Source organism: Empidonax traillii, unplaced genomic scaffold (genome assembly GCF_003031625.1).
Source record: "Empidonax traillii isolate 1590-97213 ecotype Southwest subspecies unplaced genomic scaffold, ASM303162v1 scaffold40:size2234952, whole genome shotgun sequence".
NCBI classification, from domain to species: domain Eukaryota; kingdom Metazoa; phylum Chordata; class Aves; order Passeriformes; family Tyrannidae; genus Empidonax; species Empidonax traillii.
In genome coordinates, this window is record NW_020955233.1 from 1,840,796 (window position 1) to 1,866,786 (window position 25,991).

The following is a 25,991-nucleotide window of genomic DNA, read 5'->3' on the forward strand; positions in this document are numbered from 1 at the left end:
CTGGTGAGGTTGAGATTTTATGGAGAGAATGTGAAGCCAGAAACGGGATTCAGAACTTCTGATCCCTGTCACTGATAGTCACTTCCTGATGTTTGTATTCCCGTAGTGTCCCTAGTCCAGTAGTGTCCCTTCCCTCAGTGTTGCACAGCTGTGGCTTTTTTGGCTGGCTACCACCAGGCTCTGTCTGAAGTTTGGTGTAAACACCACTGCTGGCTTTGTGACAGACTTGAACAGAGGTGCCCTTTTACTGCTCCTTCTCTTCAGGAAGTCCAGGCAATTAGTCCAAGGCAAAACCAGAGATTGCATTTTGGTTTCTTTCATCCTTAAAACGCTGCCAAGTACTGATTCTTTGACCTAAGTCATTTCAGCTGAATGATTGTTCTCAAGTCTAGGAACAGTTTGCAGAGACTGTGCCGGGCCTTTGGAAGGTATGGATTTAGCTGTAGTTCAGCTGTAGGAGTACCCCTGTACTCAGTTTGTCATGGTCTTTCTGTCACTTGGGTCACTTCATTTTTCTGATCTGGTCCTGTGACCGGTTTGTGTTTGTAAAGAACCAGTTTCTTGGCTGATCTATCTTGATCTTCAGGATCGTCTCGTGCCAGACCTGTTTTGACACATGCCTTGCTGTCCTTGACTGTTGCTTGCTGTGGTGTCCTAGCACCAGAAACCCGAGGATGTTGTGATACACTGCATTTTTTCTCTTTATTCCTCTGGAGTGGAACAGTCAGAGCAGTCTCGGAGGTGACACACTGGAATGGTGCTGTGTTTGCCAAGGTTTTGGAATCACAGGTGATCCCATCCTCAGATGAATATAAAACTGACTCCTTATAACTGATTTTTTTCCATTTCTACATGTCTAACTCTAGAATCAGAGGAGGTGCAGGTTTCCACTCATGTCTGATCTTGGCAAACAGCATTTGATGTTTTGTCCCCTCTGCAGAGATGTGTTTGAAACGCCGTTTTCTGCAAGTTCAGAAAACAAACCTGACCTGGATGGTTCAGTTCTGGGGAGCAGAACCAGCTACCTTAAGGACTAACAGAACCTGAGCTGCCTTGGTGGTGCCCACAGCACGAATACGTGTGCAGAGGGGCAAAAGCACATAGATACACAGTGGCAAAGTAGACTCCACAATGTTCTTGAAGTGACTTTTCCCCCCTCCAGTGTTTTTGGAGGAGCAGAACAGAGCCTGTGAGCTGATGGGTTGGCAGAGACCAGTCTCCAGAATCAAATGAGCTTGATAACAATGGAAAGGAATAACATCCTTCTTTTTCTTAGTTAGTAGACTCTAAAATGTCTCAAATAATGTTACTGAATAAGTGTCAAGTAATAGCTGTGAGTTTTTACAAAAATAGCAGATAAATCTGAATATTTGTCTTTCTTGTCTCAAAATGGTGATTTGAATAACTTACCTTTTAGTAACTTTTAGTAGTGTCTTGTGCTGCAGAATAAAAAAAATTGAAGGGATTCCAGAAAATATTGAGCTGGAGAAAGAAAAAAGGGTGTTTTTTCCCTCCACTGTTTTGAGCTGGTGGAGAGGGGGAATGTTGTTTTTGTCTCCAAGATCTGTGCCAAGTCCAAAGCCAGTGTGTGTTTCCTGTCTCCAGAGGGCAATGTCTCTAGGTAGGAAGAGTTCTCAAGTTCTGATATGCCATAGAATTTCAGATACTCTGTTTCTTAATTTTTTGTCACTGAAAAAGCTGCCTGATGGGCAGAAAGGGAAATGCATTCTGCTATCCTATCTTAACTAAATTCTTTAAAATGTCCCTTTCCACCCCAGGAGTCTTAGAGCATAATCATGCTTTATTTTGTTTATTCTAAGAAAGCAGGCACCAAATACCATCTTACATTTTTTCATTTTCAGACTCTTAAGAAGGAAAATTCAGTATACTTTTCTCTAGTACTTGAATACTATTGAATATTAATAGATAACAAGACAATTTTAGGGTGTTAACCTTATCAGTTACAAAGTGGCATCACCATGGTTCCTGTGAGAGTTTGGTGCTAAACAATTGAACATGGTGAAAGAAATACAAAATCCAGAAGTCCTCAGGCTGGTGCTGTCAGTTGTTTCAGTGGTGCTGGATCTTGTCAGGGTGAATCAGCAGTGAAAGCAGCATCTGTGTTTAGCCTGGGCATACTGGTGTGTGATGTGGTGGATGTAGTGGTGTATAATGGAGAGCCTTTTTATAAAAATATTTATATCATCTCTTCTGACAGTCTTGTTCCTCATTTAGTACTTGAGGATTTTACGTTTTGTTTTAAACACAGCATGAAGTAAATTGGGAACTAAAAGACTGTCCTGAACTTTTTCTTAACTTATCCTTGAGCCTTGAGCATAATTGCTTCTACCTCCCCCCACACTGACCCAAGGGATGGATTCACAGCATAATGTTAAGTGTTAAGTTTTTTTCTTGTTCCTTAATCCTGCTTTAAACTTCCAGTGTTTCCTAAAACATGGCAAGAGTGCTGTACGTCGTGTTGGATTAAATGTGGAGATCTCACATTCTTTTTGTTGCAGCAGTAGCAAATGTTTGGTTTATATATTGTTTACAGTTTGCTGCTCTCCCACTTTCCTTTAGCATGAGACTTTTCATGGTAGAGCAGTTTATTCTTCTCTTTCTGTTAACTTCCTTACATCTCCTAAACTGCCTTTTTCTCCTCTGTCTTTCCTATTCATGTTCTAATTTCTTGTATGCTTTGCTTACTTCTAGTGTGCTTTTTATTTCCTCAGTCTTTCCATCCCAAGGTACATAGGGACCTGGATTTCCTAAATCCGTCATGTTTCCTTCCTGAAACTTCCATTCCTCTCCTAGGTTCCTACAACCAGTTCTGGTGTGGTTTTGCCTCCAAGGGAGCAGGATTTTCAACCCTTTTGCTTCTGTATTCCTAGAGACAGAACACATGTTCAGTGGCCTGTGTTTGCTTTGCAGTGAGACCAAACTTCGAGGAAGGTGGGACAGCGACAGCGGGGAGGAAACACGAGTTTATCCGCTCTGAGAGCGAGAACTGGCGCATCTTCCGGGAGGAGCAGAACGGGGAGGATGAGGATGGAGGCTGGAGACTGGCTGGGTCCCGCAGGGACGGCGAGAGGTGGCGGCCCCACAGCCCAGGTGAGAGGGCAGCTGCCAGAAAGGTAGCCCTGCTTACAGGGAAGGGGCAGGGGGAATCAGGGCTTGAGGGAAAGGGAGGTCCCAAGTTCGAGACAAAACTCGGTGAGGTTCGTGTGGTTTGGGCCGTGAAATGCTGCTCTGGCCTGCAGGGCACTCTGCAAAACGATCAGCATAAAATCGTGTGCTTCGGTTTTCTTCTGAACATCTTCCACACCCTTACCTATGTATTTTGCAGGTGCGCCCTTGTCTGTGCTGTGTTCCAGGTGTGTATGTACCTGGTAGAAGCAGGATTTTTTTAGTAATACTGTTTCTTTGTGGCTGTGACGATGAGGGGAGATAAAGGACCCACATTAGGCAGCATTTCTGAGGCTGGGATGCTCACACTAAACCATCTTGGTCAGTGACCTCTTTTTCTGGTTTTCCAGCTGTGTTTGCAGTGCCAAGAGGCATCCTTGGAAAATCTCAAAATATATTGCTCTATGCCTTTTGTAGATAGTTACAGGATGTCTTTTCCGGATAAATGTCAGGCACCAGTTTAGTGTCACTCTCCCCTTCTCTGGCCTGACAAGATGGGTCTATTCACTTGTTTCAAGCATTAAATTCATATATTTATATATAAATATATATATATTTTCCCTTCTGTCTGGAAAAGATTCAGTCATACCTGTCGTGGGATCCTGGGTTTGGATATCTCTTGGCTGCAGAAGACTTCTGGGCTACCAAGGGAGGATCTGGCTCTTCTGCTGTTTCATCTTCATAGAATCATAGAACTGTTTAGTCTGGAAAAAACCTTCAAGGTCGCTGAGTTCAGCTGTTCCCCAGCACTGCCCAGGCCACCACTAACCCGTGTCCCCAAATGCCACATCTCCATGTCTTTTAGATTCCCTCCAGGGATGGGGGCTCCACTACTTCCCTGGGCAGCCTGTGCCAGTGCTAGACAGCCCTTCCAGTGGAGATTGTTCCTAATATCCACCCCAAACCTCCTCTCAGGTAGTTGTAGAGGGTGATAAGGTACCACCTGAGCCTGCTTTTCTGCAGGCTGCACTTGATAGGAAAGCAAAAGAAGCATGGGACACTTTTGGGGCTGAGGTGGACAAGTTCTTCAATAAAAAGGAGTCCCAGTTGCTCTTAAAATGAGTCTGTTGCCCTTTTTTAACACCCCAGAGGACTTGCAGTACTGTAATTGCTGTGAGTGCCCATCACCTCTGTTCCAAGCCCTCTCCACAGCTGTGTTGCTTTGCCCTCAAACAGCTGTACTAAAATTTAGCGAGGAACACAAGGCTAGATTTATCATCAGATGTTTTCTATTTAGAGCAAGACTAGAGGGCAAATTTTGAATAATGTAATTTCCCTTTCCCCAGTGTGTGGTCACAGTTGTTCATTGGACACTGCTGCTTTGCTCTCTGGTTCAGATGACAGCAGGCCAGGACCTCATGATGGTCAGATGCAGCTTCATACGAGGAGTGGAGAGCTGTGCAAGTACGAGCCCACATGCTTTAGTTTAAAAGGAAGCACAGACCTCAAAGTTCAGAAGTTCATTCATGTCTTGGGCTTTTTTTTTGAAGCTGTTCTGAGGAAGGTTTTGAAAATTATCTTACTTCTGTTGTGGAAAATATTACTGGTTATTTGAATGTCCAGTGTAGTAGACAACTAACTGAACTTCACTTACAAGTTATTTCTAGCAGGTATGACTGAAAGCCTGTGCTAACAGATCTGTGAATGTGCAGAGAAGTTGCTGATTTTGAGATAGCCTGAGCTGACAGCTGTATCGGCTTCAGTCAGAACTGGGTTGGAATTCTCTTGTGAGGAGTAGCTACAGGACCATCAAAATGGTTTAATCCCATTTTTGCTTTAAACAATGAGTTTAACTCAAATTGGCGTGGCTTAAACTGCTGCTTTGTACTTATTCTGGTGTTAGGTAAGAGCACTAATCATGTGTCCCGCTAAAAATAGAGAAGTGTCTTGAGAGGGCTGTCATTTGTTTAGCTGGCCCTTCCTTTGGCTTGGCTCTGTGTTTCCCTGCTGGGATTTTAGACAGGGTTAACTGTCTGCAGGAAGAGTGTGACCACGGAAGCAGCCAGTGAGTCTAAATCTAAGTTTTTTTCTTTTAATTTTTAGCCATCTTTAATGATTTAATACCTCTCTCTCTCTGTTTGTTCCAATCCTTGCATTCCTAAAGCGATTGCCCTTTAAATTTGCAAGGCAAGTCCATTTTGTCAGGTACATACACAAACCTGTTTTGCTCTCAAAACTAGGGAATGATGCATAGGTGTTTATGTTTTGGGTACCAAGTCATCCTTAAGGAATAGGAAGCAGTTCTTCTTGCCAAAAATTTCTCTCTGATATGGTTTTGTGCCTTTGCTGAAATACCTCTGTTAAGGTCTTTTTCCTGAAAAGCATTTGGGAGAGTCCTGAGGCTGTAATCTTGTAAAGACTTTGTGGTTTCTGCTTTTTTTGAAAGACTTTTCGAATCATCTTGGTCACTCCATTTTCAGAATCAGTTTGTGATTCAAGTAGGGTTGAATTTTTGAGTGTTGCTTCTTGTGCATATTAAACATCTTGAAGCAACCACGATACATTGGAGAATCTTTCTCTAAAATTGAGCAAAATAAGAATTAGGTTCATATCCAACATATGCCCAAAAATGTGTACTATTGTTAAGTATTTACTATTAGGGTATACAGTTAGGTTATACGTTGAAAACTTCATTGCTAAGTTAGAGAATACAACTTTTAAGAGAGAAATAGCTGTTAATAATTGATGTGTACTTGGATTTCCTGCAGTGGCCGGTAGTCCTGTCTTCTACCTACAGTGTCACCATAAATTGCAAGGGATAAATTAAACTTTAAATAATGCCTTGAAGTCTTGATCATATAACTGGTACCTGGTGATAGTACAGGACTGAATTTAAAGCTGTGTTTGTGTCCTAACTGTGTCTGCTTCACCCATCTCTGAAAATGGGAGGGTATAAAGGATGCTATGACTAAATCTGTGCAAAATGTTTAGAATTCACCTTCAAAACCCTGTTTGTGGGTGTCAGTGGGAGGAGCCTGTGCTCCTGGTGTAGGGATGGGAACCGGGGAAAAGCAGAGGCTTTTCTCTAATGCAGGGGCTCTACCGGGCCCATTTGTGGCTGTATAGGAAGTTCTTAATACTGGATTTTCCTGCTCCACACAGAAGGGAGGAGGAGAAGAGATGCTCAGCCATTTGTGAACCCCTGGATGGCATTGCCACGCTCAGCCCATGGCTCTGCTTTTCCAGGTGTTGGGAAAACGTGACCCGGACATTCCTGGTTGTGATGAGGTGTCTGGCCATGGCTTTAATCAGAAATGCAGGCTGGTTGTCAGCAACCTCTCGCACTTCATTCTCCTTCCTTAATGACATTGAAAGGTTGCCTCAGAACATTGATTTGATGGTTTAATACTTAATTCTTCCCATGACATAACTAGAAGCACAGATGAAGTTATCCCATGGAATTATTTGCAAGTAGGCACATATGGTATAGTGAAGGCCTTGGTAAAGTCTAACCTTTTGTGTTTCCTTTGTAAAATTTAACATTGAAGTTGATCATGTCTCCAGAAGGAGTTTGATTTACGTTTCCCATATTTGTGATACAAAGGTAGATTTTTGCATGGCTAATATTAATACTTAGGGTGTTAAGGTCAGTGTGGAAACATTCCTCAGTCAGATGAAACAGGACAACATTTCTCTCCTTTACTCTGATTTTTTTTTTGGGGTGGGGAACCACTTTATGCAATGAGACTGCACTGACTGCACAGATTGAGAGCAAAAAGTAGGTTTTTGTTGTTTGTTTGTTTGTTTTTAATTCCCCTCCCCCCCTTCCAGAAAAGAACAACTGCCACTAAAAGTGCTAGAAGTTAAGGTGGTTTCATTTTTGCTTTGTACCTTTCTGGTAAAGATGCTTTCTGCTGCATGGAAAGCTGTGTGCAATCCTTTCACTCCCAGTTTGTTTTCCTTAGCAGCAAGTTCTTTACAGTTTAAACAGCATTATTGCACTCAGGATTTGAAACTTGGCTGAATGAAGGTGTCTTCTGGATGTAAAACTTATACATACTTGAATTTGGAAAGTTTTCCTTCTTCTTAACATTCCAAGTTTTGGTATTCCATGGCTAAAAAATGACCATTCAAGAGACTTTCCAGCCCTTTTAAAGCTATTTGAACAGTTCTCACTCCATTTTTCATGTATGTGCACAAAAGCATCTCTGAGGGCATGAGGCAAAAAGCATGTTGTGACTTCTGCGGGTGGCCTGGAGGAAAGCAAAAGCCTTACCCACAGGAAGGGGCCAGAAAAGATTTAGGTCAATGACGGCTGGTAAATTCAATCAGCCACTAGTGTTCCTTGTGTTACTTTGGTGCATGTTTTAGATGACGTAGCCCAGCTTTCTCAGGCTTACGTGGTTGTTAGTGCTCACGGGACAGTCTATGATGTGAGGATGTGCAGCGGACAGTGTTTGGAATTGTCCTGCTCGCTGGCAGGATTGTCCCTTTCTGTCCCTGGCCCCGAGGTTGCCTGTTGGCAGGTGTGCCGTGTCCCGTGGGGGCACTGCCCATGCTGTGGGTGCAGTGGGTGTCCTGGTTCTGCAGGCTGGCGGGAGCACATGGAGCGGCGGCGCCGGTTCGAGTTCGATTTCCGGGAGCGCGACGATGAGCGGGGCTATCGGCGCGTGCGCTGCGGCAGCGGCAGCATGGACGACGACAGGGACAGCCTCCCCGAGTGGTGCCTGGAGGACGCTGAGGAGGAGATGGGAACTTTCGACTCCTCTGGGGCGTTCCTCTCCTTAAAGGTGAGGGGCTGGCCTGGGCCTTGGGTCGCCATGACCGATGTCCCGGGGGGTCGGGCGGGTCAGGGATGGTTGTGTTGGCTTTGCAGAAGGTGCAGAAGGAGCCGATACCCGAGGAACAGGAGATGGACTTCCGACCTGTGGAGGAAGGGGAAGAGAGATCCGATTCTGAAGGGAGCCACAATGAAGAAGCCAAAGATCACGAAAAGACCAAGAAGGAGGGGGAGAAAACAGAAAGAGTAGTGGCAGGTAAGGGGAACTTCTAGTAGAGCTGCCAGTTCGAGATTCCATTAATTCAGTCATGTAGAACTGTGCCATGTTACAGAAGCTGTGGAAGAAGCAGCCCAGGCATCATCTCCATCTGCGAGGTCAGACACCCCACCAAAATCCCAGCCTCCAGACCCGCTGCAGACAAACCTTTTTGAAAGGAAGGAAGAGTCTGTGCCAGAAAGAACAGAAAAAACAGAAGATAAAGAGAGTCGACCGGAGAATACACCTCCTGCCAAAATGTCCAGCAGAGGGGAAGGTAAGAAACTTGGCAGATAAATTTAGTGAGTTCCCATTACTCATTGGGTAGTCTTGGTCCTTAGAAGAGGCAGAGACTGGATTCTGGTGATAAAAAGCTGGAATTTATCAACTGGTCTATAAATAGGATTTATTGGATATGCCACCTCAAGTGTTTGCAGTGTGCTGGTTCTTCACATTGCAGGGTAGTTCAGAGAACATGAGCCAGTTGTGGATGTGCATCGTTGTGGCTGAGCAGATCAGTCTGGACAAATGGTGTGGCCAGGGGATGGGTGTGCTGAGTTCTGCACTGTTAAACTGAACTGTTTGGGTGCCTGTGCTGTAAACAGTACATTTAGAGACGTCTGGAAATAATTTTGCCTTGGTGCTAAATTTGAGCTGTTAACATTCTCTGCAGTAAGATCTTAAAAGTCATTTTAATTCATGTTAAAGACAGTGAACTAACTTTAACATTTTTCTTTAGATTTGGCTTCTCTTGCTCAACCTTTGCCACAGATTTCTGCAGACACAGCTTCTTCTGCCCATCTTTCTCCACCTGTTTCCAATTCAAATCCTGCTCTGCGGCCAGTTCAAACACCTGTCACAGCTGCTCCAGGCATGGGCAACATTCCCACTGATCCAGATGATGAAGAGGGCCTCAAACACCTAGAGCAGGTAAAATTTCTCAAATTCCTTTGCTGTTGACAATCGTGGGACTGGAGGAATTTGGAATGCAAAAAAGTGTTGAAACCCATAAATCAGAAATGCAGCTGAGACTTTACGCTCCACAGTGTGTACCGAAAGCTACTTCTCTCCATTACTGCTTTTTTTGAGAATAGTTTAAACTTTTGTAGTATTTTATGTAGTATGGATCAGGGTGCCATACTCTGTGTTAAAGAGCCAGAGACCCTAATGCTTATGATCCCTGTAAAGCAGCATTATGATTTGCCTTGAGAAATGGTGTGTGTCCAGTGTGTTTAAAATATGCTTTTTTCCCCATGATACTGTGTGAGACCTCCTTGGCAAGTTGTTCTAAAGCTTTGCTTAAGCAGGTGAACTGTGCTTGTTAAGGACTGACAGTGTGGTACCGAGCTCAAGGTTTGTGCTGCAGTCACTCCTGTCGGTCCTGACCTGCTCCTGAGCACTGGGTTACACAAGGGTGTTGTGTTTGGCACACTCAGATCTGTAAGCACACATCTAACTCTTGTATTCCTTGCTGGTTTTGATGTCTCCTGCAGCAAGCGGAGAAGATGGTGGCGTACCTGCAGGACAGTGCCCTTGATGATGAAAGACTAGCAGCAAAAATTCAAGAGCACAGAGCCAAGGGTTCCTCTATGCCACTGTTCCATGAAGCCATGCAGAAGTGGTACTACAAAGATCCACAAGGAGAAATTCAGGGTAGGTCTGTGCCCTTTACACTTCCTCTTTTGTTTCATGGAATTGTTAAAGAGTTCTTCACAAAATCACCACCAACAGATACAAAAGCAGCACAGGGAATTTACCATTGCAGAGCTGGGTTCTGCAAGTATCTTCAGCCCATCAGTGTCCCCCTCAGCTCAGCAGGCCTCATGAGGTTTGCCATCACTTTGTGGTTCTGTAAATTGAGGCTACAGTCAAACCTGTTTTTCATGCCAGCACTTACTCAGATTTCCAGATAACAGTGGAAGCAAACCAAGAATGTGACCACTCGAGTATCTTGTTGAAGAATCCATGAGAAACATTGAAATCAATTTTCTAGGCTCAACCTCAAGACATTGAGCATTCAGGGAAGGGTAATTTGTTTAGAACCCAGAGCAAAGAGGAAACAAGTTTCTATAAGCCAGTGCTCACGCAGAATCTCAATTTAAATTGCACTTGCAGCCAGTGAAGTGTTAGTTCATAGAATACATATAAATTGTTTCATGCTTGTGGTTTCTGCTGAAGAATTTAATTTTTTTTTTTCAATGAAAGTTGGAGCAGGCCTTTCATACAGATATTTGCATCTTTGCTTTCAGCAAGTTCTTTTCTGTTGGAGGTCTCTGTGGGCTCAGTTTTAGCAGCTGCTTATCTGCCTCCCAAAAATGCAGTTAAACAGTGAATTCCTCCCTTGCTGAGCCTCAGGCTGTTTATGTGAAGGACTCCTTAGCTGTGGACTCCAGATAGGATTGGTGGGAGTGTTTTTTATGGGATCTGTGCCAATCTCTTGTCTGCAGGTATTGCATATCCTTAGGGTTTTCTTCTCACTCCTTTAAGTTGAAAGGATGTGAACCATAAACTGCTTATATTTGCTCCATTACTTTACACGGTATGTCAGGCACTGCTACCTGTACTTCCTTGCATGTGACCTCCAGAAAAAAGCACTCTCACCTAATTCTTTTTTTCTTGGAATAGCCTCTTGGGGTTTTATATTCTCTGGGAGGAATTGCCTTCTAGAGATACTCCTTACAGAGGAGGCAAGAGTTACTGAGTGTTCTTGCTTTTCAGAAGACATTTTTGCAAAACTTTTTTATGTGGCTCTTACTCAGTTAAATAATATTTTTTTCTACTGGCTTTGTATCTATTTGGATCTGTAAAATTAGTATAGGAGCCCTCCTTTGAAGGGAATTACTGAAGTCTTTCTCAGGAAAAAGAGGAAAAGTGTAGCTTTTGAGAAAGGAAAGGAAATGGATCCTCATTACCTTAAAAAATGTAGTTGTCCATCCAGAGGTGGATCTGCTCATCTGCTGAGTTCCAAAAGCAAAACTTCTGTAAAACATAGGAATTGCTGCGACGTGAAGGTAGAAGCAGGCTAAGATTGCTGACTGAGCTGTGCAGTGCACGTGGGGAAGCAGCACTGTGGCTCTGGCACTGTCAGCCCTGGATGCTGCTAAGGGCCAGCCTGGGGCTGAGCCTGGAGCAGTGCTGAGCTCTGCTGGGAGGCAGGAGGGGCATTAGCTGGGCCAGGCTCCCCAGTGCCCTGGCTGCTGGGCTTCCATCTCAGAGCTGGCCTGTCCTCCAGGGCTTGCACCCCTGTGAAGGTGCAGATGTGTGCGTTGACACTCCAGCCCTGGGTGCACAGCCTGTCCAGTCAAGGGGGAAGAGGGACAGGACCCGCTGGTGCTGGTACTGTGACTTTGACAAACACTGTGCTCTTTGTGTCCAACATGCTGAGCTCGGCCCTGCTTCTCCTTCCCTGCAACATGTGTTGGTTGATGTCCTTTCAGGTCCATTCAGTAATCAGGAGATGGCAGAGTGGTTCCAGGCTGGATACTTCACGATGTCGTTGTTGGTTAAGAGAGCCTGTGATGAGACTTTCCAGCCACTTGGAGACATCATGAAAATGTGGGGCAGGGTCCCCTTCACTCCAGGCCCAGCACCACTTCCACATCTGGTAATTGCGTGCCAGTTACAGTATTCAGATAGTCCTGGAACGAGCGGGGATGAATTCTTTAGGTGTTGAGTGCTCTGTCTTGGAACTGCAAGTGTTCTGAGCTCCGAGGCTGAACTCGGTGTTAAATTACCTTTGTAAGTGAAGACACTGGGTTTAAAAGGGTTTGTTTTGCCAGGTGTGTGGTTGGGAGGCTTGGCCTTGTAATATGGAGGACTGCTGTATATGTCATTCACCAGGCCACAAACTTTGTCAGTCTCTTGGAATTTTTCCACTTCTGTTGACTTCTTTGAACAAAAGTTCAGCTCTTACATTGCTTATATTTGCAATATGCTGCTCTTACTATGTGTGTATTAAAATGAAGTGTTTTATTCCTAAACACAGGGCGAGCTGGACCAAGAGCGACTGACTAGGCAGCAGGAACTGGCTCTAATCCAAATGCAGCACCTCCAATATCAGCATCTTTTAATACAGTAAGACTCCCCAAAGTCCCAGAGATGTTCCAGGGGCTGTGTTCTGCTCTGCATTTTCAGTCATCTGGGTTCAGCTTCTTGTCATTGTTTTCTTGGACACTGTGGCTGGGAGTGCTCCGCCTCCAATAGCAATAGCTGCTTCCCCAAACGCCAGAGATATCCCCAGTCTGCAGGAGTAGGGCAGTGTGGCTGCCTCGGGCACGTTTGTCACTCACTTTGTATCACACATACCTGCTTGGGTGACCTGTTATGGTCAGACTGAATCCTGGCTGCCCTAGTAATGCACTTCAGATGTTTTCGAGTCAGGAGAAGGCTGCCAGTTCTTTGAACTAGAGATGGAGAAGGTGGAACTTCCTTTTGGTCTGCTTGCTCAGCTCCTTGAAGATCAGTGGGAGGTAACTGCTGGTCAAAGCAGTTTGTAGTCTATTTTGCCAGAGCTGTCAGTTGTTCAGTTCTGGCCAGTTCCTGACAACTTGTTTTGTAGGGGCTTACAGGAAAGGAAACAATCAGACTTCTTCAAGAGGTTCTGGAAGCATGTGTGTCATGGTTATATTTTTTTAATACTGACTGTCAGCTTACGGTTTGAGGGGAGAGCCTGCCCCTGTGCCAGGCACTGCCTTGGCATGCTGGGGAAGGGACTGATGGTATGGGCAGGGAGCAAAGACAGATTAATTAGAGCTAATTTTATGGGATTTATAGAAGAAGGGAAGTAGTGTTGTACAAACCTATGAGAGGGACATCGGGCAGTAATACCCAGGTGACAGAGTTGAAGGAGAGGAGAAATTTGGTTCTGGTCACGTGGACCAATTAGTTGTATCCCTGTATTTTGGTTCTCTCCCAGCCCCCATTCTGTTTTCTTCTAGTGCTTAGCATGTCCATTATCTAGGTCAGTGGGCATTAGTCCCAGAGCACGAGTCTGTAACCTGGGCATGAGTAAGCAAACCCCAGTGACTCTCTGCTTGTCTTTTGAAGACAACAGTATGCACAGATGCTGGCTCAGCAGCAGAAGGCAGCCCTCTCCTCCCAGCAGCAGCAGCAGCTTGCTATCCTCTTGCAACAGTTCCAGGCCTTGAAGATGAGGTGAGTCAGCCCAGACTTGACCTGAAGTCCGTTCTTCCTGTGCTCTAACTTGTATATAACAATAATTTTATCTTGTCAGCAGTCTGTCCTAGTTGAGTTTGCTCATATTGGAGCATTACATATTTCAAAGATTGCAGTGAGAATATGAAACAGTTCAGGATGTTGAGTACTGCTTTACAAATGTAGTCTTTGCCTTAGAGAGTGTTTATAAAAGTAAAGAGGAAAAATCTTGGAGTTGAAATTGTACCTATTTGACAGATGTGCTGGTACAGAGTGGCTGTGCCAGTCAAGTTCTGCACTACTGGGTGCTGGTTTCTTAAACTGGCCTCTAAGCAGCAGATGCAAAACTGTAGCAGTAGCTGGCTTAGCCCTTGGCTTGGCAGCAGGGATGAGATCAGCAAGAGCTCTACAAGCAATTAGTGCTGTCCACGTGGTGTTTTTGTTTTAAATAGAGGTGTGGAAGGAAAGCAGTGTGGTACGAGTTACTGAGTGTCATGTGTGTTCAGAGCACTCCTCTCCCCGGCATGTTCACTCTCCCTGTTGGTATTACAGAATATCTGAACAGAACATGATGCCACCTGTCACAAGGTCTGTGTCAGTGCCGGACACTGGCTCGATATGGGAACTTCAGTCAGCTTCACAGCCTACAGGTAAGAGGCTTAGCCTGCATCGGGCTGCTCAGAAAAGTCCATGCAGTAAGAGTCAGCACCTTTGAGATGGTCACTCCCTTTTTTACACTGGGGGAAATTAGTTCTGCATAATTATTTTTAACTGGATCAACCTACTTTGCCTTGCAGTGTAAGTTCCATTTGGGAGCTGTGAAGAACGTGGTAATTTTTTGATGGTTATGGGAAGCCCTGATCTGAAGGGATTGTTATATTCTAGGGGTGTTCTGCTCTGATGGGAGGAGTTTGAATAGCTGGTTTTTCCGTAGAATTTTGTAGGAAACCCAGCCTTGCTTCAGACACGGACAAACCTTGTTCTGCACTAAGATAAGGTGGCCCTCTACTGACTAACATGTTATCATGATTTTTGTTCTTAAAACGTAATAACAGCGTACACAAGATTCCACCCTTTCAGTTGTGTTTGTTGATGTGCTTATTTTTGCTTGTCAATGTTTGTTTTCTTCACTATCTAGTCTGGGAAGGAAGCAGTGTCTGGGATCTGCCCATTGATACTGCAGCTCAGGGACCAGCTCTAGAACAACTTCAGCAGCTCGAGAAGGCCAAAGCTGCAAAGGTCAGAAACTGTTTCGTACTGTAAGAAGTTGGGATTGCTGTTCTGCAATGTAACTGTGGTTCTTGAGCCAATGGAAGACCAAGCTCTTCAATCTAGTCAAAATCTGTGACTTGCACCATAAAGAGAATAGGGGTTATAAAAACCAGTTGCAAAACCCTTGTGGACTGCTTGTGGAAACCATTGCTGTGGAGGTTCTACTGACCTCTGGAAGTAGTGCTTGTCTTCTACATTTGTGATTAAAACCTCTACGTTAGCCACCTCTGTTTTAAACTGAGATCATCATGAGCTGTCACACCAAACCCTGAGTTGGGAGCAGGTAGTTGTTCTCTTAATCCGCTTGTTTTTCACCAGCATTGGTTTTGGGAAATCGTAAGAGTCTTGTTTGCCAGGGTTATTTCACACATACTCTAGTATTAAATTATTTTTGTGAGTTTGAACCTGTTTGATTCTGCCCATTTCCTGAAAATGATTATTTTGTGATCACTGCAAAGTAACTCGCTACAAGCTTCTAAAGTCAGAGGGTATTTTGAGGAGCTGATGTGGAAAGACTGACTAGAGAACTGGTGTTCGTTACAGAACAGAAATTGTCCAAAATTCTTCTAGACTGCTTGAGGAATCTGACCCAGTAGGCAGCCAGCTGATAGGTAAAATGCCAGCTAAGGGAGAGCATCTGTCAGAGGCTTCATCTGTTAAGCTGTTACTGTAATTTCAGCAGAGTTGCCCTAAGAAATGGTGTAGGAATACGTTACCTGCATCTGAGTATAGTTTTATGTGAATTGTAGCTAGAGCAAGAGAGGAGAGAAGTGGAAATGAGGGCCAAACGAGAGGAAGAGGAGAGGAAAAGGCAGGAGGAGCTTCGGAGGCAACAAGAAGAGCTACTTAGGAGGCAGCAGGAAGATGAGAGGAAACGACGGGAAGAAGAAGAACTGGCCCGCAGGAAGCAAGTGAGTTTCCTCAATGTAGTTAATCTCTAATTATAATACTTTATAAAACTCACTTTAAGAATCCTGTGGGGTCTAATTAATCTTTGGTAGGTGTGTATGAAGACAGTTTGAATATTTTTCATGTGAGTATATGAATTTATGATTCTCCTGTCCTTGATTTTAAGAGCCCAAACTGCAGTCTGAGAAACGGGCTTTGATGCTTCGCTTCAAGACAGATTCCTCTTTGGGAGCAGAGGGGCTTTATTCCATGTGGAATATTCCCTCCTGACTTTTTAGTGTCAATATTAGACTTCAGTTAGTTGCCCACTTATTGTATGTTAAATCTTTTATTTGCCATTTATGCAGTGTAGTGTTTTGTGAGGGTGTGTTCTGGAGCAGATGGAGCTTGAGCAACCGTTTCAAGTAAATAAGAGCTAGAGGGCTATAGTGGAAAAAAAGTGATGTGACATTCAGCTTATTTTTCCCCTGTTGTGTTTTTTAAACTTTTTTAAACTTTATTTAATAATTTTGAATTAATTTTTATCTTGGTAATAGAATCTGTCAGCTTTTTTTTCTGAGGAAAGGAAGGGATGTAGTTTGGTCAAGCAGATCTGTTAAAAAGAATTGTGTGATCAGAGTTGCAGTAGGAGAGTGAATATGGGAGTTATATGTTCTTAATCTTCCAGGAATACAAAATGGAGACATTACTAGTGTGACATTTTTAGCATTTACTTCTGAATTCTGCTTGGAAGAAAATTTAATTGTTCCTTAAGTGTTGTAGGAGGAAAAGACAGTGAAAGGTGAAGTTTTCACTCTGCATGTGAAGGATAAGGGCAAGCACATGGCTGAGCTTATTCACCAAGGAGTTTAAATGCCCTGAAAAGCACCACAGCAGTTATAGGCAGAAGTAATAAATAATTGTGTCCTCTATAATATTTGCTGTGTGTTTAGGTGGGCAGTTGTAAAGCACCTTCCTGGTTCAAGCATCAGACACTTCAGAGGAAGCCTCTAGAACCTCTAGTATTATTTCTAAGTTAGGTGTAGACCTCAGTTGACTCAGGGTTTGGGTTTTGTCACTGAAGATCTGTTTTAATTGACACAGAATGACATATAGGTAACTGTTCATGGAATCTTTTGGGGTAAGGTCTGCAAATGGCTCCTTGCTTTAATATCTCTGCTTTGTGTACAGGAAGTCATTATGGTGCACAATGGAAGAGCATCCTTTGCTTGAGGTCAAACTGTAGCACTGAAACAATAATATACTCAAAAGTTTAACTTTGGAGTCAGATGGCTTTAGATCTGGTGTAATAACAACTCATTTTTCAGCTGATCCCCTGGTAACTCAATGTGTGTCATCCATGGTGGCTTCAAGTAGACTTGGGTTGTTTCTTTTCAGTCTAACAGTTTTGCTACTGTGTATAACTCCATGTCTGTTAAATTCCAAAGTTTTGTTGTCCACTTTGGATTTGATTTGTACAGTAAACAATGGGACTCTCCCTTTCTGAGATGCCATGGGAAATAACTGTTGACAAGGAGGAAGCAGAACGGGGTTGAAAAGCAGTAACAGCAAGTATTGTTAGTTCATTACCAATGCAATAATTGCCACAATGCTGAATTCTGAGCAGTGTAATGTCTTGAAAAGGTAACAAAGAGTTTAAGCACTTCTCTGGAAAGAGAAAGTAATATTGTATTTTGTATTTAAAGAAAAAGAAACTGGTCTAATATTTGAATCTGACTTCTGTACTGGAAGGCATTGTAGAATCAGGGATGAACTGATTTATTAGCATGGATTTATACAGAGGAGATGATGCTTAACAAATTTGATTAACTTCTTTTGAGGAGATGACAGTGAGAGCTGAGAGGGGTGAAGCAGTAGACTTAATCTGCCTGGACTTCAGGAAGGCTTTTGATGTAATACTGCATAAAAGACTAGTATATAAGGTTAGTAAATATGCTGTTGATGGTGAATTCTAAATAAAAAAATAACTAATAGAAATTCAATTCTGTAGGATGAAATGTCATACCAAATGTTGAATTCAGTTCTGTTCACAGTTTTCATCAATTACTTTGCACTGTGGAATTGCAAACAGTAATGCCCAGCTTGTGTAGCTCCTGTATTTCTTTTTTGTCTCTGGTCTTATATCTTCTGTTTTGTCATGATTGATTGCTTTCAGGAACGAAATTGGAGGTTTAATAACTAGCTAATGATTATTTTCTCTGAATTATGTCTTTAGTGCTCCCTTTAAAATACCTGTTTCAAAGATGAGAGCACAAGAGATTTGTAAGCCCCAGTGATAGAGACAAGCAGAATTGCAGGTGTTACCAACTGCAAAAAATTCCCTGTTTTATTTAAGAATCCAGAGTCTGTTGAACTGGAGATTGCTGCTCAAGGATTTTCTGTGATGTTACAGATATTTTAAAAGGTCTGAAATAAGCTGTCTATACAGCAAAGTGTGTGTGCTTGAAAACAATTATTAAGAAAGATGCTAAAGAACATTGGGATTCTCTTGGAGCAGGATACCACAAACGTGGGAACAGCAAGAGCCAAAGGATTGAGTGTTTCCCACACAGATCAGTGGCAGGAAGCTGGAGAGCTTTGAATGTTTTTGGTCACATGCTCAAACAAAAACGTCGAATAATAAGAAGATACAGAAGTAAATATTAAGACAACCTTTTTTTTATAGCTGTGAAGAGTAGGAAAAAAGAATTGCATGAGCCACGTGGTTCCCAGTTTTTCAGAATCTTAAGGTGGTTTTTTTTTTTCCTATTTTGGTACGACACTGTTGGTCTTTAGCTCTGCAGGGTACAGAAATCTTTTAATTGCTGTCATTCAGCAGTGGCTCTCCTGGCAGGCCTGAGCAAGAGAGATGCCTGATACCTGCTGACCTAATGGCAATCCTGGCCTCATTCCCAAAGGGAAAGTAGGGCAGGGATGTCCATGAACTGCTGTTCACTGGTGACTTGGTTCATCTCAGGTGCCACATGCTCAGTGGGTGCCAGCCCCCCAGCCTGGCTGAGCTGGACCCCCTGAGCTCAACTCCTGCCTCGTGGCCTCAGCCAAGCAGAGGAGCCTGGCACACCCCCAGCCTGCTCAGGAGACTGCTCAGGGAAAGAAACAACGAGCACAAACTTCCCAGCACTTGTACTGGGGACACTTCATTCCTCTGACTTAGCTGCACGTGTCCAGTTCATAGTTACAGGACCCACCTTACCACAGTGCTCAGGTGGGGCGTGCTGTGCTGGAAGTTCTTGTGGCTATGACAAACCAAGGGCTTGATTAATGAGAGGATGAATCACAGGCTATTGTTTTATGTCCATTTAGTGGAAGAGAAGCATCTACTGCACTTCCATTTAACACTAAATTACTTCAGTGATAGCCAGGAATATAGATGAATTGTCAACTTGCAGCCAGCAGCTCTTCAGTGCCACAGGATTGCTTATAAAAGATGTTCTGTCTACTGACAGCTCTGTTGCTGACATCTGAATTTCATTGCCAGAGGAAAACCCAGACCAGTCGTTTAGGGAACTGTAGTGCAGTTTATCTCTGCTGTGTGGACGTGAAGGTTTGGTATCAAATTGAATAAAAAGCTCTTAGTTTTCCCAGTTCACTTCCCTGATTTACCAGAGTTCACATCCATGCTGCACAACTAGTGCCCCAGCATCCTGGGAATAATGTGTTGCTGATAAAAAACTTGGAAGGGTACGATTGCACAGTAGTGGTCATTTTAAAAGGAAAATGGATTTATAAAAACTTTAAAAAGTTCCTGTCCAAAAAGTAGGATCTTTAGGTTGAGCTAGGAGGATGTCAGGAAGTGGAGAGAAAACAGAAGGGATGAAAAGCAGGGCGGCCTTAACTCAGTCACTGAATGTCAGGGGGCAGAAAAGGCTGCACAAACGAAGGCTTTTTAATGCAAGGGAAGGTCAGAACTGGAGGAAAGGTCCCTCAGGTGTGCTCCCACAGAACAGGATCCAGGACGCCAGCAAAGGCTGCTTGTGCCCTATTCCTGCAGATACAAGTAGCAGGATGGAAAAGTGTCCATGTTGATTGATCTCAGGGCAGTAGGAAGGGGTAGTGCTTTTTGAGTTGAGTAAAGAGCTTTGCTGCTTGGAAAACAAAACATAATTCATCAGAAGCTCTTTCAGTAGTTTAGAGATAGCCCAAAAATCAAAGCCCTTGAGAGACCTTTTGTTGGCCATAATGTTTAAATAGTATAGGGACAACCCAGTCCAAGCCCTTCCACAGTCACATCTCTGAGACTTCCACAGCTGCAGTGTGTGTGTGTGTGCACTGGGCTGCCTCAGCTTCCTTCTTATGTCTGGACATGTGGGTTGAGTTCTGTAGCGCTCTTGAATAGTCAGTGTTCAGAAACTCCTGCAGGTAGGAAAAGCTTCCAACTTACAACTGACACCCACAAAAAGGGAATTAATGATACCCACACACTAAAATATATATATGTGAAGTACTGAGTGCATGGTGGAAAGAGGACTCTCACCCTTTGTTGTCATTCTCAACAACCATTCGTCCTAAAACCAAAGACAGGCAATGATTTCATGTGTTTGTTTTTTCATTAAAATAATTAATTTATGTATGAGATGCACATTGCATCAAAATAACTTGTTACCACGTCGGTCTGTAGCGTTTGATGCAATGTTTTGGTAGAGCTTAGCTTGGAGCCAGGGAGCTTTTCTTGAGGCCGTTCACTTGGCCAGACAGTGCTGTAATCTGTGTTCTGATGTGGTTTGTCAATACCAGGGCATTTACAGGCTGACATCTTGTTCCCAACTCCAGGAGGAAGCCCTGAGGCGACAACGAGAGCAGGAAATTGCACTAAGGCGGCAGCGGGAGGAAGAGGAGAGGCAGCAGCAGGAGGAAGCACTTAGGAGATTGGAGGAGAGGAGGAGAGAAGAGGAGGAGAGACGGCAGCGAGAGGAGTTAATTCGGAAACAGGTGACAAAAGGGACTCTTGTATTTCGTGGGGGCTGCCGAACAAACAGGGCCTGACACTTGCAACCCTGCCTGAGAGACCATCAGTGTGGTGAAGGAAAGCAGAGCTTGTAGACAGTATGGAGAGAATGAAGAAAAAGTTGTTTACCTGTATTCTGATTTCACACAAAATAATCAGGATCTGATTGTCCTCTGGAAAGCAGATTGGGGTGGAGTGTGTGTTTTCCTCCATGTCTGAGCCTTAAGAATGGCTCTGCAGCGTGATATTTCTGCTCCTTTCTTCAAAGGCAAGGCAGAGTACAGTACCAGAGTCACAGTTTGGTTTGAATTATCACTCTCTAGGCCTTTACTAGAGAATTGTTATCTTCTACTGTCACCTGAGGTGATCAGTTCTGCCAGTCTTTCTGTACAATGCCAAGACTGTGTTCCCTACTAGAGTTTCAGCTTTTTTTTCTTTTTTTGTCTTATTTTACAGCATTTTTTATTTCTCGAGGTCAGCTTTAGAAGTCCATATTGGGGAACTTGAGCTTCCAGCCCCCTAATTGATACTGTCACAGTCCCTCAGTCAAACTAACCTTGAAATATGATGGGCTTCTCAATAACTTCCAGGTTCATTTCAGAATTCCCACTTAGTATTTAAAAATTCCTGTTCAGGGTCCTCCCTTGTAAGAAGTTCACCCTGTTTCTGTCCCACTGCACAGTCATCTCCTTTGTCTGCAGAAGCATCATTCCTGCACCTCTGGGGTTGAGTAACTCCAGTAAACCTCTCCTCCTCTGTCACCTGTTCCTTCTTTCGTGTTATTTCCCCCAAGTTCTATTCCACTGAAAGTGTGGCAGTGCTGTGAGCGGTATAAGCAGGCAGAAGCTCAGACTGAAAGGTGTGTGACTTCTAGAAAGAAAATAGTATGAATTGAGCTTGTCTGAGCTAGGGAGATGTCATTCTCTCCCGAATTCCCCGGTGGGGCGATGGGAAGCTTGTATTTTTAGGGAATGTAGGCTAGATTCCTGGGCTTTCCCACCTGAGAAATGTAGAGGGAAATGAGCAGCCAGATTATAGATATAAATGCCTGTCTGTTCTCTCAGGGTATCTATACCTCACAGTGGGAGTGTTTTAAATTTGACTAAGTGTACTTAGACTTTATTCCTCTCTGTGGTGGGAAGGAAGAGGAGGCTGCCAAGTGGGCACGTGAGGAGGAGGAGGCGCAGCGGCGGCTGGAGGAGAGCAGGCTCCGCATGGAGGAGGAGGCGGCGCGGCAGCGGCTGGAGGAGGAGGAGCGGAAGCGCAAGGAGCTGGAACTCCAGCGCCAGAAGGAGATCATGAGGCAGAGGCAGCAGCAGCAGGAGGCTCTGCGGAGGCTGCAGCAGCAGCAGCAACAGCAGCAACTTGCACAAATGAAGGTGAGGTGTTCCTGCACTTGGACTGCCTCCTTGGGCTCCCTGGGGCAGAACCACGGCTGGGGTGCCTTGGGCAGAGCTGCAGGAACTGTGTGGAGAGGGAAGAGGCAAATAGCTGAGTGTGAAAGTGATGGGAAGAGGAAGATGAGTTACAAATTACAAAGGAGAGAGGTTCTGTCAGTAGAAGCACACTGGGAGGGTCTCACAGGTGGGTAGGGGTGTTCATTCTGCCACAATGACCAGGGGCCAGTGCAAAGTTCCTAAAGCTTGGAGTTCCTGAAGTCTTGGAAATCTAAAGTGATTGCTGTATTTCAGGCAATGATGTACATTATTCTTGATACACTATGATACATCAGAGGGCAATTCAAAGAAACGTACAGTTTATACTTTGTACCTTTTCATGCTTAATTATAGCATTTTATACTTTCCAGGGTTTTGTTAAACTTTAAAGGTGGCCTTTCTTTTCCCCTGACCTTACAGTGTTTTTTCATGACTGTCCTCGAGCGCTATTCTCTGAAAAGTTTTGTAATTCCTGATGATGTCTCTTTTGGCCCAGCTCCCTTCATCTTCAACATGGGGTCAGCAATCAAATTCAGGAGCTTGTCAATCCCAGACCACACTGTCATTGGCAGAAATCCAGAAGTTAGAAGAAGAACGAGAACGGCAGCTTCGAGAAGAGGTAAATCTTAACAGGAACCGAGTCTGAGTTGGTGGAGTGGACTCAACCACGTAGCTGCTTGGCTGTCCCTGCAGTTGGTAGAAGGAATTGTTGAAGATGAGGAATGATTTTTGCAATAGCACAGCTCGAGTAAAATCCTCTATTCCAGGCATAGGTTCAGCAAGGACTTAGGTGAAAGTTTTTATAGCTTCTTAATACCAGTGTCTGGAAGGAGGGAAGATGGACCCTTTTACCCTCAGGAGTACAGTATGTTCACAAAACAATATCAAATAATTTGACATCTATCATATGTTTGCAGATCTGTACAAGACCAGGGCAGTTCAAGGAAGGGTGGACTAGGTGAGAACAAGTGATGGTAGTAGAGAAAGTATTCTTCCAAGACCCCAAATGCTTAGCTGACTGCAGTCACAATTCAGTAAATTTAGTCTTTCCTAGGCTAACAAACAATTTGTATTTCCTGGTTACTTAGTGTCTCTCTTTTTCAAGGAACTGTAACGGCCCAAAAGATAGTAGGTCAGCCAGACTTTTCCAGAAGAAAGTGAAATCAGTTTAAAACCAGTTTCCAGGTTAGACCTCTGAGTAGTAACGAGCCTCTATGAGTATGAACGAGCACTTTTGTCTTGCCTGCAACAGCAAAGGCGTCAGCAGCGGGAACTAATGAAGGCCCTCCAGCAACAGCAGCAGCAACAGCAGCAAAAACTGTCAGGCTGGGGGAATGTCACCAAACCTACAGGCACCACCAAGTCCCTGCTGGAGATCCAGCAGGAGGAGGCAAGGCAGATGCAGAAACAGCAGCAACAGCAGCACCAGCAGCCCAACAGAGTCCGAAATACCACGGTACGTGCGCTGTGCGTGCACACGAGGAGGGGAACGGCCCCTTCCCCGGCCCTGCTCATCCCTGCTCTGCCAGCGCTGCTACTCATAACCAGCATGTCTTGGTTCTGTTTCCACAGCACTCTAACCTGCACACCAGCATTGGGAATTCAGTGTGGGGCTCCCTAAACACTAATCCCAGCAACCAGTGGGCATCTGACCTAGTCAGTAGCATCTGGAGTAACGCTGATACCAAAAACTCCAACATGGGTTTCTGGGATGATGCGGTGAAGGAAGTGGGACCTCGTAACTCGACCAACAAAAACAAAAGCAATGCCAGCCTCAGGTAGGAGCTGGGAAAGGAGCTGTTGCAAAGAAGGGCTGCCATGAGATGATCACTTAGCAATTGTAACATCTTCAGGTGTTCTCCTTTTCTTCCTGTGTCACTCAGGATCCATTTTGACAACAAAAATAGTTAATAGGTGATCGTTCACAATTCATTTTGCCATCAGCTTAGAAAATTATTTGGTTCTTGAAAAGTGTTTGCATCTTGTAAAACAGTGAGTCTTATAACCCTGTACTGTGGATAAGTCTGGTAGTTGATAAGCTAAATATACGCCTTTTCTTTCCCTCAGTAAATCTGTAGGTATTACAAGTAGACAAAACAAGAAGGTAGAAGAAGAGGAGAAGCTGTTGAAATTGTTCCAGGGGGTTAATAAAGCCCAGGATGGATTCACTCAGTGGTGTGAACAGATGCTTCATGCACTCAACACAGCCAACAACTTAGATGGTAAGAGGTGGGCAGGAATGTGAGAAGCAATATCCAGTTTGTTTCTGACCAGGTAGTTCTGGGGCACTGTAATGACATCAAAGCACCATTTTGAGTGCAAAATGGCTTCATTAAATAATGGCCTGAAGAACTGGCTGTGTCATCATCTCCATGGTTTTCATTGTCCCAGCTACAACAGATCAGGGGATTGGAACCAGTTTTAAAGTGCCACCCAGAGCCTGCTGAGGGTTTCTGTTGGTTGTGGAAGCATCAGCAGAGATGAGGATCCAGTTTCATTGTGGATTGCGTGGCAGGGCTTTATTGCCCTCTGAGCAGGGAACTTGGAAGGGCAGGCTGTTTGCCATGGCTGCTGGATCAGCAAATCTGTGACACAGAAATCCAAAGGGTGCGTTTCTTGCACGTGTGTGTTTGTATGTCAGCGTGCATTCCCTCATGCTCTGCCTTCTTCTTGCAGTTCCCACGTTTGTTTCTTTCCTGAAGGAAGTGGAGTCTCCCTATGAGGTCCATGATTACATCAGAGCCTATCTTGGGGACACTCCTGAGGCCAAGGAGTTTGCCAAGCAGTTTCTTGAGCGCCGTGCCAAACAGAAAGCCAGTCAGCAGAGGCAACAGCAGCAGCAGCAGGTAAATCCCACTCCCTGCAGTCTTCAGGAGCATGTGGAGACTGTTGGAGTCTGGAGAGCCTGCATTCCTGCTGCACTGATGAGCAACCTTTTGTAGGTCCTATGCAGCGCAGAGAATTAAGCAGATTTCAGATTTTTGTCCTTCATAACTCACAGTTGAGGCCAACTGTGGATCAAACAGTATCTTTGCCTGCTGACCCGGGAAATGCCGTGGAACCATGAGGTGGATGCAGCAGTGCCTGGTGCTGCCACAGGGGATGTAGGAAGTGCTTTGGACACTTTTTGAATGTTTTCTGTATAAGTAAACCAACCTTAATTGTGCTTTACAGTCTTGCCCTGACTTTGTTTTGTAGGATTCAGTGTGGGGGATGAACCACAGTTCACTACATTCGGTCTTTCAGACCAACCAGAGCAACAACCAGCAATCCAATTTTGAGGCTGTGCAGGGCGGGAAGAAGAAGAAGAAACAGAAGATGGTTCGGGCAGATCCCAGCTTGTTAGGTCAGTCCTCCTCTTCAGAAATTAATGGTCAGTTTGGGAGTGGGAGTTTGCCTTGTGAAGTGCAGAATTCTTACTGATCTTGAGTGGCAATACTGAATTTAAGCTCAGTTGAAGTGTCTTCAGAATTTGTTTCAATTACTGTTATTATTTAATGATTTGAAAAATTCCGTACCAGTCTCGTGGAAAGCTTTTGTCAAACTTTCCCTCATGTAAAGACCTCTTTGATACCTTGATTATTACCTGGAAACCCTTAAGTAGTTCAGGGATGTCAGTTAAACTGCCTTTCCTCTTGTGAGTTGACCTGTGCTTTTTTTATTGATTTACTGCTAATTCGTTCTTTGAAGAAAAGCACATTTTCTGTTCCTTCACAAGGAGCAGCTTCCTGAGGCTGCCTTTGTGCCTTCCTGCCCTTTTACAGGAGCTAACCATCCTAGGCAGAAAAGATGGCAAAGGTGGAATGGTCCTGGATTTTCAGTTGGTGGCAGATGATGACATCATTAGCAGTCCTTTATTATGTTCTCTATCTTAATTTTTATGTGCAGGTGGTATTAACCAGCTGCTGTCACACTGATGGAAAAGTTTCTTTAAATTTAAGACACAAGGGCATCATGTAAGTCCCTGAGTACTGTGGGGTGTAGTTGATGTAGAATAAATGTGTCCACGTTTGTACTCTGTGGGACAGAAGGAAACCAGGGCGCTTGTGCTGGGGCTTCTTAGCCCACATTTATGTAAAGCAGCCTGGTATTATCCACCTGAAGTCACTGCTT

General features: G+C 44.2%; 1 protein-coding gene across 11 annotated transcripts in view; it reads left to right on the forward strand.

Annotated features, from left to right (window-relative positions):
* GIGYF2 (GRB10 interacting GYF protein 2) overlaps window positions 1-25,991 on the forward strand; it is a 70,831-nt gene that overhangs the window by 42,030 nt on the left and 2,810 nt on the right. For 4 of the 11 annotated variants that reach the window (XM_027878336.1, XM_027878340.1, XM_027878345.1 and 1 more), the window contains 21 exons: window positions 2,932-3,111; window positions 7,717-7,916; window positions 8,003-8,162; window positions 8,239-8,439; window positions 8,902-9,092; window positions 9,656-9,815; window positions 11,600-11,766; window positions 12,148-12,236; window positions 13,209-13,316; window positions 13,869-13,966; window positions 14,455-14,555; window positions 15,338-15,499; window positions 17,318-17,419; window positions 20,268-20,426; window positions 21,585-21,821; window positions 22,375-22,497; window positions 23,131-23,334; window positions 23,451-23,656; window positions 23,946-24,100; window positions 24,555-24,724; window positions 25,077-25,224. In XM_027878336.1, the coding sequence (XP_027734137.1) occupies window positions 2,932-3,111; window positions 7,717-7,916; window positions 8,003-8,162; window positions 8,239-8,439; window positions 8,902-9,092; window positions 9,656-9,815; window positions 11,600-11,766; window positions 12,148-12,236; window positions 13,209-13,316; window positions 13,869-13,966; window positions 14,455-14,555; window positions 15,338-15,499; window positions 17,318-17,419; window positions 20,268-20,426; window positions 21,585-21,821; window positions 22,375-22,497; window positions 23,131-23,334; window positions 23,451-23,656; window positions 23,946-24,100; window positions 24,555-24,724; window positions 25,077-25,224 (3,321 nt within the window). The remainder of the gene's footprint in view (window positions 1-2,931; window positions 3,112-7,716; window positions 7,917-8,002; window positions 8,163-8,238; window positions 8,440-8,901; window positions 9,093-9,655; window positions 9,816-11,599; window positions 11,767-12,147; window positions 12,237-13,208; window positions 13,317-13,868; window positions 13,967-14,454; window positions 14,556-15,337; window positions 15,500-17,317; window positions 17,420-20,267; window positions 20,427-21,584; window positions 21,822-22,374; window positions 22,498-23,130; window positions 23,335-23,450; window positions 23,657-23,945; window positions 24,101-24,554; window positions 24,725-25,076; window positions 25,225-25,991) is intronic. The other 7 variants (XM_027878341.1, XM_027878344.1, XM_027878343.1 and 4 more) reach the window with 5 other exon arrangements.